The 14,677-nt window shown below is 54.8% G+C and overlaps 1 protein-coding gene across 1 annotated transcript in view; it reads right to left on the reverse strand.

The window, feature by feature from the left end:
• The window catches only part of LOC128935226 (microtubule-associated protein 4-like), a 109,428-nt gene that overhangs the window by 14,752 nt on the left and 79,999 nt on the right, over positions 1-14,677 (reverse strand). The window contains exon 4 of the mRNA XM_054273373.1: positions 3,472-3,585. Coding sequence (XP_054129348.1) covers positions 3,472-3,585 — 114 coding nt within the window. The remainder of the gene's footprint in view (positions 1-3,471; positions 3,586-14,677) is intronic.

The following is a 14,677-nucleotide window of genomic DNA, read 5'->3' on the forward strand; positions in this document are numbered from 1 at the left end:
ATCATGCCCTAAGCAGGCCTACAGTACTCAAAAATATATTAAAAATAAGAAGTTCCATCCTGTATCTTCCCAGGTTGATTGCCTGGGATAATCTGGGCAGGACCCACATTTCTTACGCGCTCCTGGAGCCAGCAAGCAATTTCATTTCAAAAAATGAGGGGGGAAAGGAGAATATTGAGGGGAAGCTGCTGGGTGAAAGTGTATCAATGTGCAGGGCTGGGTGCAGCTCATGCTCAGCAGTGTCAGCAGCTGCAGAGGTGTGGGACAGCCCCACTGCAGGGCAGGATGTGACACAGGGACAGGCACTGCCTGGGGACACTGCAGCTCAGAGGGACACATCTGGGGGGGTCTGCACTGAAACCCACAGTGCTCACAGCAGCTCAGCTGTGGGAGTCCCCCAAAACCTGCTCTGGGCATAGAACCCCAGAATTATTAGGGCTGGAAAAGAGTTCCAAGACAATCAACTCCAACTTTTGACCAAATACCCCCAAAATACATCACAAAATGCTGTGTCTGCTCAGGCTTTGAACAATTCCAGGGATAGGGACTCAGCACTGCCCTGGGCAGCCCCTGCCAACACTGAACCTCTCTTTAGTGCAGGAATTTTCCCAATATCCACCCAGAGCCTGCCCTGGCCCAGCCTGGGGACATTCCTTCTGCTCCTGTCCCTGTTCCCTGGGATAAGATCCCAAATCCCCCTGGCTGTGCCCTCCTGGCAGGAGCTCTGCAGAGCCACAAGGGCCCCTGAGCCTCCTTTGCTCCAGCTGAGCCCCTGCCCAGCTCCTCAGGGATTCTGCAGCCCCTGCCCAGCTCCTCAGGGATTCTGCAGCCCCTGCCCAGCTCCCTCAGGGATTCTGCAGCCCCTGCCCAGCTCCTCAGGGATTCTGCAGCCCCTGCCCAGCTCCTCAGGGATTCTCCAGCCCCTTCCAGCTCCCTCAGGGATTCTGCAGCCCCTGCCCGGCTCCCTCAGGGATTCTGCAGCCCCTGCCCAGCTCCCTCAGGGATTCTGCAGCCCCTGCCCAGCTCCTCAGGGATTCTCCAGCCCCTGCCCAGCTCCCTCAGGGATTCTGCAGCCCCTGCCAGCTCCCTCAGGGATTCTGCAGCCCCTGCCCGGCTCCCTCAGGGATTCTGCAGCCCCTTCCCAGCTCCCTCAGGGATTCTGCAGCCCCTGCCCAGCTCCTCAGGGATTCTGCAGCCCCTGCCCGGCTCCCTCAGGGATTCTGCAGCCCCTGCCCGGCTCCCTCAGGGATTCTGCAGCCCCTGCCCAGCTCCTCAGGGATTCTGCAGCCCCTGCCCAGCTCCCTCAGGGATTCTGCAGCCCCTGCCCAGCTCCCTCAGGGATTCTGCAGCCCCTGCCCAGCTCCCTCAGGGATTCTGCAGCCCCTGCCCAGCTCCTCAGGGATTCTGCAGCCCCTGCCCAGCTCCCTCAGGGATTCTGCAGCCCCTGCCCAGCTCCCTCAGGGATTCTGCAGCCCCTGCCCAGCTCCCTCAGGGATTCTGCAGCCCCTTCCAGCTCCTCAGGGATTCTGCAGCCCCTGCCCAGCTCCATTTCCTGGACTCTCTCCAGCCCCTCCAGGGCTCTCCTACTGGAAGGGCCCAGAGCTGCCCCCAGGATTCCAGGGGGTCCCTCAGCAGGGCCAGCACAGGGGACAATCCCTGCCCTGGGCTTGTGTCCAGCTGTTGTCATCAGCCCCGGTGCCCAGCCTGGAGATCCCATGGGGTGACAGTGCCCTGAGGGCAGGACCTGGCCCTCAGCCGTGGATCCAGCCTGTCCTGATCCTCCTGGAGCCTCCCTGCCCTGCAGCACGGCCACATCCACACACCATGTTGGCCGTGACCACGGAGGAGTCACCCCATGCCCTCACCCCATCCCCAGGAGGGATCCCCTGAGCAGGGCTGGGCCCAAAACCAAAAACCAACTCACAGGGAGTCCAGGGGCTGCCAAAGGCCATGAGGGGAGCAGGAGCCCCTCAGGGATGGAGCCTGCAGGCCATGAGGGGAGCAGGAGCCCCTCAGGGATGGAGCCTGCAGGCCATGAGGGGAGCAGGAGCCCCTCAGGGATGGAGCCTGCAGGCCATGAGGGGAGCAGGAGCCCCTCAGGGATGCCATGAGGGGAGCAGGAGCCCCTCAGGAATGGAGCCTGCAGATCGTGAGGGGAGCAGGAGCTCCTCAGGGATGGCATGAGGGGAACAGGAGCCCCTCAGAGATGGAGCCTGCAGCCCATGAGGGGAGCAGGAGCCCCTCAGGGAGTCCATGACAGGAGGAGGAGCCCCTCAGAGATGGAGCCTGCAGTCCACGAGGGGAGCAGGACCCCCTCAGGGATCGAGCCTGTAGGCCATGAGGGGAACAGAAGTTCCCTCAGGAATGGAGCCTGCAGGCCGTAATTGAGGGGAGCAGGAGCCCCTCAGGGATGCCATGAGGGGAGCAGGAGCCCTCTCAGGAATGGAGCCTGCAGCCTATGAGGGGAGCAGGAGCCCCTCAGGGATGGAGCCTGCAGTCCATGAGGGAAGCAGGAGCCCATCAGGGATGGAGCCTGCAGTCCATGAAGGGAGCAGGAGCCCCTCAGGGATAGGGCCTGCAGTCCATGAGGGGAGCAGGAGCCCCTCAGGGATAGGGCCTGCAGTCCATGAGGGAAGCAGGAGCCCATCAGGGATGGAGCCTGCAGTCCATGAAGGGAGCAGGAGCCCCTCAGGAATGGAGCCTGCAGCCTATGAGGGGAGCAGGAGCCCCTCAGGGATAGGGCCTGCAGTCCATGAGGGAAGCAGGAGCCCATCAGGGATGGAGCCTGCAGTCCATGAAGGGAGCAGGAGCCCCTCAGGGATAGGGCCTGCAGCCTATGAGGGGAGCAGGAGCCCCTCAGGGATAGGGCCTGCAGTCCATGAGGGAAGCAGGAGCCCATCAGGGATGGAGCCTGCAGTCCATGAAGGGAGCAGGAGCCCCTCAGGAATGGAGCCTGCAGCCTATGAGGGGAGCAGGAGCCCCTCAGGGATAGGGCCTGCAGTCCATGAGGGAAGCAGGAGCCCATCAGGGATGGAGCCTGCAGTCCATGAAGGGAGCAGGAGCCCCTCAGGAATGGAGCCTGCAGCCTATGAGGGGAGCAGGAGCCCCTCAGGGATAGGGCCTGCAGTCCATGAGGGAAGCAGGAGCCCATCAGGGATGGAGCCTGCAGTCCATGAAGGGAGCAGGAGCCCCTCAGGGATAGGGCCTGCAGCCTATGAGGGGAGCAGGAGCCCCTCAGGGATAGGGCCTGCAGTCCATGAAGGGAGCAGGAGCCCCTCGGGGATGCCATGAGGGGAGCAGGAGCCCCTCAAGGATGGAACCTGCAGTCCATGATTGAGGGATGCAGGAGCCCCTCAGGGACAGAACCTGCAGCCCATGAGGGGAACAGGAACCCCTCAGAGATGGAGCCTGCAGCCCATGAGGTCCCCCAGCTGCTGAAATCAGGGTGCTCCAGCTCCTGAGCCATCCTACCAGCCATGTCCATGGGCTTGAAGCACAGGTCCCTCTCCTCTGCTGACCAGGTGTCGTTGCGATCCAGGAACTCTTTGTAGGACATCTTCTCATCCATGATTTCTCCTGGGAATACTGACATGGGAGAAGGAAATGACCCAGTCAAAAGCCAAACATTGAAATATTTAAAATGGATTACTGCACTATGTGACATTTGGGTGTGACATCCCCAGGTAACAGGGACTGGCAGCCAAACCAGAGCCCATAATATTCATTTTTGACTGGTTTGATCCAGCTCTTCAAATACAAGACTCAGAATAATGGGCATTTCTGTGTCCTGATGCACATGTAAGATCAAGAACAGACTCACACGGAAGTGCTGTCCTGGTCCAAAGCCCCCAGTTGTACAAAAAGAACAAAACCATAAGTCCTGAGGCTTTAAACAGGACAAACTCAGTGGAAAGGTTCAAAATTAATACCCAGACTAATGACTTTTAGCTATATTTCTGTTTTAAGGACGCCTGAATTTGTCAACTCTTCTGAGGACAACATTAGAGTTTTTTAACTGGTTCCAGTTTCTTCTGGAAAGAAACAGAAATATTTACAGGGACTCCTCTCATCCCCCATACAACATCCTCTGCTCTCTGCCAATACACCTCTTCATGCTTTTAATATTTTTACCTTCACTTAGGCTGACAATACCTGCAAGCCTGGAGCTCAGGAGATGAAATTCATCACAAAATAACTCTGGATATAACCCTTAATTCAGTGTAAAACTGTAGTTACTAAAAACAACCTAATGTTAAGGCACAGAAGGACCAGAAGGGAAGAATTCATTAAAAACATGACCCTGGTCTGTAAAACAACAACCTGGAGGGGTCAGGTGGGCTGAGAGCTCACACAGCAAGGTGGGCAGAGACTCAGCTGTGTTTTTATTAATAATGATGATGATGATAATGATGATGATAACAACAACAATAAAGTTATTGAGAGAGAATAAGATGAAAAATTGCTTTTGTGGGGCTCGGGGTTTGTTTTACATCATAAAACAAGGAAAGGTCACCAGTACAAATCATCAGGTGTGTTCAATAATTTGCTCAGACAGTCTGGGTTTAGAGGAGCAGGAAGAAATTCCTTGGAGTTTGAAACATGTCCAAATCTCTAATTTGGGTAAATATTAAATATTACTTCTAATTAATAACAAAATCAATAATATATATAGTTAATAATTATTTAAATAATTAATAATTAAAGCAATCATTAGAATTATAATACATTTCTATAATAATATAATCTATTAGATAATTTATGTTATGTATGTTATAAATAAATGTAATATATAAATATACAGCATATACATTTTATATATAATATATTATATATACATTATAGGTACTTCATAATATATTTTGCATGTTTCCATGCACATCATTCTACATATTATAATATATATTTTATCATGTATAGTTCATATATTTTCATGTGGTTTATATTATATATTACATTATCTTATATAATGTATACTATATAATACTTCTATTTATATAAATATATGTAAATGATGTATTTTATATTATTCTATACATATTTTTATTTATACACACACACACACACACACACACATATATATATATATATATATATATATATATATATATATATATATAAAAATGCATTTTTGTAATGACTAATACAATTAATGTAAATATTACTTCCAGTCAGGGGTGTGGCCCTGTGAGCCTGCGCTATGTGACACTCACTGTGTGTCTGACATTGTGTGTGACACTGTGTGTGACACTCCCCGTGTGTGACATCCCCAGTGTGTCCCCTTTGTGTCTCCGTTCCCAGGCCAGGCAGGAGCTTCCCAGGGTTTGGATCCCTCTGAGAGTCACATGGAGTGACACGGAGGTGCTGGCACCGTGTCCCCATTGCCACCCTGGGCAGGAGCAGGACGGGAGCTCCACCTGCCCCTGTCCCAACATTCCCACCTGGGTGTCCCCAGCAGGAGCTGCCAGGGGCAGGACAGATCCTAGAGAGATGCTGGTCCAAGGAAACACAAATAAAATGGATTTTTACACTTACACACACTGGGAAAGCCAGGCTGGGAATGAAAGGGGAATTTCAGGGATCACAACACTCCCACCTCTTGTCTCCAGGAGAACCCTGATTCATCCATCCCATCCATCCCCTGCAGCCCTGCCCCAATCCCATCCATCCCCGGGCACCTCTGGAGCTGCTGCCCCTCCTGTGCAGCCCCCAGCAGCAGGGCCTGGCACGGGCACGCTGCTTTGCTGCCAGAGCTCTCATTCTGCTCAGTGGCTCCATTTGCCATGGCTGACTGCAGCAGGGCACTCAGCAGCTCCCAGGCAGGGTGACACCACCTCTGCCTCCGCTGACAAAGGACAGGGGGACACGGGGGACAACAACCCACCGTGTGTCCCATTGAAAACCAAACCCAGCCTGGGCAACGCTGCCCGAGCCTGCAGCAGCTCAAAGCCTGATTATTCAGGAGAAAAGTATTTTATTAATATTTTATTTGAGAATATAACATAATTTTGGTACTATTTCATTTAGCTTTGCAAAGTGCTTTGGAGACAAAGTGCCACTGCAATGTGTCAAGAGACATTATTATTATTTACCATTATTTGTGGTACAGAACAGCAAGGGATTTAATTAGATTCCACTGTAAATTCCTCTAGACAGGAGCCTGTCATTCGTGTGTCTATAAAACTATTTAAGGCAAAAAAAAAAAACAGAAGACACTAAAAGTCCTTGACAGTGTGAGGAAGAGCCTGGGAGCAGTTAAAACATTCCAAAACTTCCTCAAAGATGATATGATGATATTATGACATTAACAGAGTGCTGGGCTGGACCCACACTGAGGCTGATGGAGAGCACCCACTGCTTGAACTCTGAATATTTGAAACAAATCAATTTGTTAGCACTAAAAATATATTGGCATATTGCCATGATGAAAGATTTCACAGGGAAGAACATAAAATTAGGGTCAGAAAGGTAAACCTGAATAAACCCCTTCACTTTGAGGGGGTTTAGTACCAGGTTGTGCTCATGCCTTTCAATACAGAGGGGAACCACACCCGGGGCTGGAGAAGGAGGGAGCAGCAGGAGACAAAAGGAATTGGGACAGGAAATATTTCCATTTGCCATCAGATGGAACCAAGTTGAGCAAAACTCCGCCAGTGTTTGCAAGCCCTGAGCTGCAGCAAAACCCCAGAGCCGGCTGCAAGCTGCATCAGGAGCAGTTGGGAGCTGCCTCTGCCAAATCCTTCCAAATCCAAACCCAAGACTGGAATATTCTTCACACAATATTTTCACAACAGATGCAAATGAAAAACCCAAAGCAGGCAGTGCTTCCCAGCAGGAATGCCGGTGCAAGGAGGGATGCAGGCAGCTCTGGAGCAGGGAGAGCAGAGCAGGGCCAGCCACAGGGACAAGGCTGGAGCAGCCATCCCTTCCCTGGGCCAGCCAGGACCCAGCTGCCCCTGCCAGGCCAGCACAGCAAAGATTTCTGCAGCACAGCCACCACCAGCAAACCCCCTCTGCTATTCCCACAATGTTTCCCAAGTTATGTGCCTTACCGTGGACACTTCCAGCTTATCTGTCATCCCCACCCCATCCCAATATTCAGTTTCCCCTTATCAAACCTGGAACACAAAATGTGATCTCAGATTTCCCAAGGACTGGGAAAAGAGGATTTTTCAGTTCCACACCCAGGCTCCCCAGACACCAACAAACATCTGATCTACCAACAAACATCACAAAACAACACAAAGGAGAAGCCAAACTCCTCCAAGGCCCAGTGCTGCCAGTGCCCGTGGATGTGCATGGCAGCAGATAATGCACTCCACACAAAATGCAAATCTGACAGATCCCACAGACCTGTAAAGCAATTTTAGCAAGTATTAAAGCTGGCTGATAGCTGAAAATCCGGTTACGAGCCCTGATAATATAAACCAATGTAGGATTAGAGCTTACAAAGTCTTGCTTAAAGGAAAAAAGACCATTAACAACATACTTACAAAGCAAACTTGCTTCTGAGAGGAAAAACAAGGATCCCATGCAAGAAGCACCTTCTGTGCACTGCTCCCAGGGCAGGATGAGGGCGGAACATTTAGCAGGGCTGCTGACAGCGTGGAATTGTTTGTTTGATCATCTCTCTGCACAGGTCAGCTCGGTCACAGCACCCAATTCACAGCTAATCCAGCCAGAAGTGCCCCCGTGGCCACCCACCCCTGTGCCCAGGCTGGGAGCTGGGGCAGGACCCGCTCCTGGAGCTGCTGGCACACAGGACACCCCAGGGAATGTCCAGCCAGGGCTCTCTGAGCACAGGATTACCCTCTAAAGCCTTTTCCCTGCAGGAGATGCTAATCTTGGCAGGTCACTGGCCAGACCTCCAGCTCGGGGTTAAGGAGCTTCAAAATTACTGAGTGAGCAGCCAGGAGAGGGCCCTGCCAGCAGCCAGCAGGGAACACAGGGAGAGGGAGGCCTGGGAGCTCCATTCCTGCAGAGGATCCCAAAGGGAATTTGCCCAGATCACCCTGGCATGGGGAGGCACAGTTGGCCTTGCTGGAGTCCCCAAAGAGCAGCAGTTTTATCAGCCATGCCAATCAATTCACATCCCCCTCTGCAGGTGTGGGATCTGCAGCCTCAAAAAGGAGCTTCAGAATCAGTCATGGAATGGTCTGGGCTGGAAGGAACCTCAGAGCCCCTCCAGTGTCACCCCTGCCATGGCAGGGACACCTCCCACTGTCCCAGGTGCTCCAAGCCCCAATGTCCAGCCTGGCCTTGGGCACTGCCAGGGATCCAGGGCAGCCACAGCTGCTCTGGGAATTCCATCCCAGCCAGGCATTCCCAATTCCCAGTCTCCCATCCATCCCTGTGTCCTGTCCCTCCATCCCTTGTCCCAGGTCCCTCTCCAGCTCTCCTGGAGCCCTTTTAGAGTCCAAAGTGTCCCTGGAGCCTTTCCATCTCCACACTGGATGCTGTAGGGGTTCCACACAAGATTTAGGCTGTTTTGGGAGCACTTGGTGCCTGTGCTCAGGGCATTTATTACCAGGAGCAGCTTCTGATTCCCACTTGAGGGATTTATGAGAACCTTGCCTGCATGTCCTGTCTGATTTTCAGGCACACACCCCTTCAATCTGCTGCCCAGTGGTGTTGTACAGGATGGGATTCACCTGGAACATCAGGTAAAAACCCCAACAGGCAGCCAAGACATTCCAGGGTCTCCTTCCCTTGCCCACAACATTATTTCCAGACATTATTTAGGGTAAGCGAGGCAAAAGTTTCCCCTGAAAGGTCACAGGGTACCTCCCCAAGAAGCTCAGGCTCTCTGTGCCTGCTGGCTTTGGAGTAAACATGGAGTATCCTGCAGGAATACCCCCTCAATGCTTTATGATCAGTCTCATCATTTTGTAAAATAAAATATTGTCTAGCTCAGTTCAGAGTGAAAGGTCTGAAAATCCCTGTGAGTGAGTTTTGCAGACAAGCTTCACTAATCCCAAATCTAAGGGATAAGCACAGACAGGAGCTACATGGGAAAAGATGTCACCCAGCCACCCAAAGGGAGCTGTGCATTTTTATCCAAGGGAATAAGAGCTCAAGATTCCAAGAAGTTTTTGCATTTAATGAATGTCTAAATCACTGAGCTGGCAGCCCTGATGGAGCACAGCTCACCCAGAGCAGAGCTGTCAGAGCTGGTTACTGCCTCCCTTTGCTCCTGTCAAAGTGAAGGGCAGCAATTCCACTGAAATTCCACTGAAAACTGAATTCTGAGGGGACTGGACACGGGGCAGGTTGGCCAGAGAGGCTGTGCAGTGTCCAGCCCTGGGCAGCTCCAGCCCAGCTGGGCACAGTCTGCTTTCCCTGCCCTGGGCAAAGCTGCTGGGCTTGGCAGAGCTTCCTCCAGCCTGCTGAGCCCCCACAGGCTCCTCACACCCAGCTTTTTGGGGAAAACACATTTCTGTCCTCGCAGGAGAGGAAAGTTTAATCCCAGGAGCCAGTGCTGAGCCCAAATCTGGCTGGGACGACACAAAATACTTTAATTTCATAGAATATTATAATGGTTTGGGCTCGAAGGGACCTTAAAGATCATCTCATTCCATTCCCACTGTCCCAGGCTGCTCCAAGCCTCAATGTCCAGCCTGGCCTGGGACACTGCCAGGGATGCAGGGGCAGCCCCAGCTGCTCTGGGAATCCCCTGCCAGGCTCTCAGGCAGGAATTCCTCCCCAGTATCCCACCCATCCCTGCCCTCTGGCACTGGGAACCCACTCCCCCTTGGCCTGGCACTCTCAAGTCCCTGCAATGAGAAGCAAATTAAATTCCACCACTGAGCTGGATGGGAAGAAGATGATCAGGAGTCTATGCAAGGCCCTCAAGGAACTGCAGGGCATTTCAGAGGGTGCTGACAGTTCCAGAAGGGTTTTGCTGCCTTCCCTCTGAAATTCCATGAGGTTACATAACCCTGAATGCTAAAAGGGCCCCGTGCCTACAACTGTCAGAACCACTATCTCCAAACTTCAGAGATGCAAAGTCAGTAACTTGAAAGTTCAACACAAGGTTCATGTTCTGCCTTGTAAAAAAAAAAAATCTACAAGGAAAAAAAAATGCAGCTGCTACAGTTTCTTGTCCAGCTTTTTTCCCTTCCTTACTTCTCCTTCCCAGAGGGAATTTTGGCAGCAATTGCTTTGTCATGGACTGGGGGGTGGAAGCAGGGAGGTGCAGAGAGCAACCAGCTGTGCTCTAACTGCTCCATGTTTGTCCTGCTGCTCCTGCTCCCCACTGGGAACACCAGGGAGTGGGGAATCCTCAGCACTGCTCACATTTACTCCTCAGTGCCCTGCACCATGGGACAGCCCAGCTCCCACCTCACCTGGAGCCAGCCTGCACAGACTCATCTGGTAATAACACTGTTAATAACAGATTCATCTGGTAATAACCTCTGTTAATAATAGACTTATCTGGTAACAACAAAGGCACCCAAAGCTCTGTTTTTAAACAAAAGGCTCACTAAAGACTTATTTACACCACACTGGAAATACTCCAGGTGTTGGGAGCTGGAGAGGGACTGGGGACAAGGCATGGAGGGACAGGACACAGGGAATGGCTCCCAGTGCCAGAGGGCAGGGCTGGATGGGAGACTGGGAATTGGGAATTCCTGGCTGGGAGGGTGGGGAAAGGTTGGTACAAAATTCTCAGAGCAGCTGTGGCTGTCCCTGGGTCCCTGAAGTCCCCAAGGCCAGGCTGGACACTGGACCTTGGAGCACCTGGGACAGTGGAAGTGCCCCAGCTTGGACTTTTTGTTTGGATTTTCTCAGCCCAGTGGCACAACTGAGACACTTCTGTTTCACTTGGGTTTCCTTCCTAAAGCCAGGAGCCTTCTGCACATCCTTGGCAGGGAATATTTCCATCCACAGCCAGGCAAAACCCCCCAGAGCTGTTCAGCAGGCCCAGGGCGAGGAGCAGGTGATGCAGAGACCATCTCATCTCCTGTGGAGAGCCCAGGGCAGCAACGCCAGGGCAGCAGTGCCAGGGCAGAGGCAGCTGAGTCCCTGCCCCATTCCCTGGCCTTGCATCCTGCCCCAGAGCTGGGGAGGAGAATCCAGAGCAAGGTCTGGGACACCCTGCCCAGGCTGCCCTGCCTGAAACGTGTGAAGCTGAAATAAACTCAATTCTGAGGCAAAGGGATCACAGTGAGGAGTGGGCACAGGAACCTGTCCAGATCCCACTGTGCTGGCACAGGGAGAGCCCCAGAGACCCCAGAACCCTGCAATCATCCAGGCTGGAAAAGCTCTCCAAGATCATCAAACCCACCCTGTGCCAAATGCCCACCTTGTCCCCAGAGCTCTGAGTGCCACCTCCAGGTGACATCTTCAGGGATGGGCACGCCAAACCTCCCTGGGCAGCTCCTGCCAAAGCCTGAGCACCTTTTCCATGGGGAAATTCCTGCTGTGCCCACCCAGACCCTGCCCTGGCCCAGCCTGAGGCCGCTCCCTCTGCTCCTGTCCCTGTTCCCTGGAGCACAGCCCGACCCCCCCAGCTGTCCCCTCCTGGCAGGGAGTTCTGGAGGACCACAAGGTCCCCCCTGAGTCCCCTTTTCTCCAGGCTGAGCTGTGGCACCAGCTGGAGCCTCCTCCTCCTCCCTGTGCCAGCCTGGCCCCAGCTCCTGAGCAGGAGATCCCAGAGCCACGAGCACACAGGGCTGGGACTGATGTGACAAAATGGTGTAAAATAGGGGTCACCTGAGCTTCCATCAGCTCTCCCACCGAGCTGTGCTGCTTCCATGCCCTACAGCAGCTCCTGGGTCCCAGAGCAGCCTGGCAGGAGCCCCAGGGAGGTTTGGGGGATGGCAGCCCCTCCCTGGTGCCAGCCAGGCAGGGCAGTGTCCCTGTGCTGGCACCATGGAGCAGTGACAGTGCAGTTTGCAGAGCTGTGACCCGCAGTGCTGTCAGCCCTCCCTCTGAGCAGGGAACGGCAATTTCCCCTGAAAGGGCTGTTTCCAAATTTACACTGCTCCAGCCTGACTCAGGGAACGCTCCAGCTCCAGCCTCACTCCTCGGTGGGGCAGAGCTGGGGCAGATCTCAGCCCTGAGGAGCTCCCTGAGCCTGTCTGGGTTCCAGCTCCAGCCTCACTCCTCAGTGGGGCAGAGCTGGGGCAGATCTCAGCCCTGAGGAGCTCCCTGGGCTCCAGTCCCAGCCTCACTCCTCAATGGGGCAGAGCTGGGGCAGATCTCAGCCCTGAGGAGCTCCCTGGGCTCCAGTCCCAGCCTCACTCCTCAGTGGGGCAGAGCTGGGGCAGATCTCAGCCCTGAGGAGCTCCCTGGGCTCCAGTCCCAGCCTCACTCCTCAATGGGGCAGAGCTGGGGCAGATCTCAGCCCTGAGGAGCTCCCTGGGCTCCAGTCCCAGCCTCACTCCTCAGTGGGGCAGAGCTGGGGCAGATCTCAGCCCTGAGGAGCTCCCTGGGCTCCAGTCCCAGCCTCACTCCTCAATGGGGCAGAGCTGGGGCAGATCTCAGCCCTGAGGAGCTCCCTGGGCTCCAGTCCCAGCCTCACTCCTCAGTGGGGCAGAGCTGGGGCAGATCTCAGCCCTGAGGAGCTCCCTGGGCTCCAGTCCCAGCCTCACTCCTCAGTGGGGCAGAGCTGGGGCAGATCTCAGCCTGAGGAGCTCCCTGGGCTCCAGTTCCAGCCTCACTCCTCAATGGGGCAGAGCTGGAGCAGATCTCAGCCCTGAGGAGCCTCCCTGGGCCTCCCTGGGCTCCAGTCCCAGCCTCACTCCTCAGTGGGGCAGAGCTGGGGCAGATCTAAGCCCTGAGGAGCTGCCTGGGCTCCAGTCCCAGCCTCACTCCTCAATGGGGCAGAGCTGGAGCAGATCTCAGCCCTGAGAAGCCTGCCCAGGCTCCAGTTCCAGCCTCAGCCCCTCAGTGGAACAGAGCTGGAGCAGATCTCAGCCCTGAGGAGCTGCCCAGGCTCCAGTTCCAGCCTCACTCCTCAGTGGGGCAGAGCTGGAGCAGATCTAAGCCCTGAGGAACCTCCCTGGGCTCCAGTCCCAGCCTCACTCCTCAATGGGGCAGAGCTGGAGCAGATCTCAGCCCTGAGGAGCTGCCTGGGCTCCAGTCCCAGCCTCACTCCTCAGTGGGGCAGAGCTGGAGCAGATCTCAGCCTGAGGAGCTGCCCAGGCTCCAGTTCCAGCCTCAGCCCCTCAGTGGAACAGAGCTGGGGCAGATCTCAGCCCTGAGAAGCCTCCCTGGGCCTCCCTGGCCTCCAGTCCCAGCCTCACTCCTCAATGGGGCAGAGCTGGGGCAGATCTAAGCCCTGAGGAGCTGCCCAGGCTCCAGTTCCAGCCTCAGCCCCTCAGTGGAACAGAGCTGGGGCAGATCTCAGCCCTGAGAAGCCTCCCTGGGCCTCCCTGGCCTCCAGTCCCAGCCTCACTCCTCAATGGGGCAGAGCTGGGGCAGATCTAAGCCCTGAGGAGCTGCCCAGGCTCCAGTTCCAGCCTCAGCCCCTCAGTGGAACAGAGCTGGGGCAGATCTCAGCCCTGAGAAGCCTGCCTGGGCTCCACACTAAGCCAGGCTCAGGAGGGGCAGGACTGAGAGCAGCAGCCCTGCACAAGGGCACAGCACAGAGGGAGCAGCACAAGGACTCCTGCTCAAAGGTCACTGCTGGGATTGCTCAGACCTTTCACACAGGAACTGTCACCCTGCAGGGCTTTCAAGGCAGGCAGGTCTGAAGTTCCCTTCCCCCAGGAAAACTGAAGCAGCCTCTAGGACAGGGACACAGATCTCCTCTGAGGCTCTGGAGAAGGGGTGGGATGAGCAAACATCACCAGACTCACCAGGCCCAGCCAGGGAACCCGAGGATTGGAAGGCGAGCAGGGGCAGCTGTGAGCTGGACAATGTGCTCTGGTGCCTCCCAGGTGTGTGTGACTCCCTGGGGCTCAGGAGCAGGGGACAGGCCCAGGGTGCCCAGAGCAGCTGTGGATTCCAGCCCCTGGCACTGCCCAAGGCCAGGCTGGAGCTTGGAGCAGCCTGGGACAGTGGGAGCTGTCCCTGCCACGGCAGGAATGGAACCCTGTGAGGTCCCTTCCCACACCATCCCATGACTCAGGTTCTGCTCTTGCTCACAGGAGGCCCAGGGATACCCTCCAGCCCAGCTGAGATTTTGGGCTGGGACCAGACCCAGTTCAGGGAATCCTGAGCTGCAGCCTGGGCCGATGCCAACACCTGCAGAGGGTTCAGGACACCACAAACACAGAAGAGCAGCCAAACCACCATCTGCTGCCAGTCTGCACACAGGAATGGCACTTGCAAAGTGTCTCCTGCTCCCAAGAAACCTAAGAGCCACAGAGTGAAATTAAAAAAAAAATACCTGAGGAATAAATAGCCAGCAAAATTCCAGAAAGAAAATATCCCTTCCTTCCCACTGATGATGATGCGGTACCCAAACCTCCCCTAAGCTTTATCCTTGTGATACCCAAGCACATTTACCATAAAGAGCAGAGCTGCAGGATTCTCTTCAGCTGAGCACAAAGCACTCCTGATCCCGAGGCAGGCCAGGACCTTCCTGCTGCTGTGCCCCAGCACCGAGAGCAGCCCAGCCCTGCTCTCTCAGTGGAACCGGGTACCTGAGCTGCCCTCCCGGGGCTCAGCAGGCAGCACACGTTCCCCACGTCCCACAGTGACTCCCCTGCCTGGCACGGCCCTGGCAGGA

This window comes from Melozone crissalis, unplaced genomic scaffold (assembly GCF_028551555.1).
Source record: "Melozone crissalis strain CALT ecotype California unplaced genomic scaffold, PUWL_Pcris_2 ptg000016l_1, whole genome shotgun sequence".
NCBI classification, from domain to species: Eukaryota; Metazoa; Chordata; class Aves; order Passeriformes; family Passerellidae; genus Melozone; species Melozone crissalis.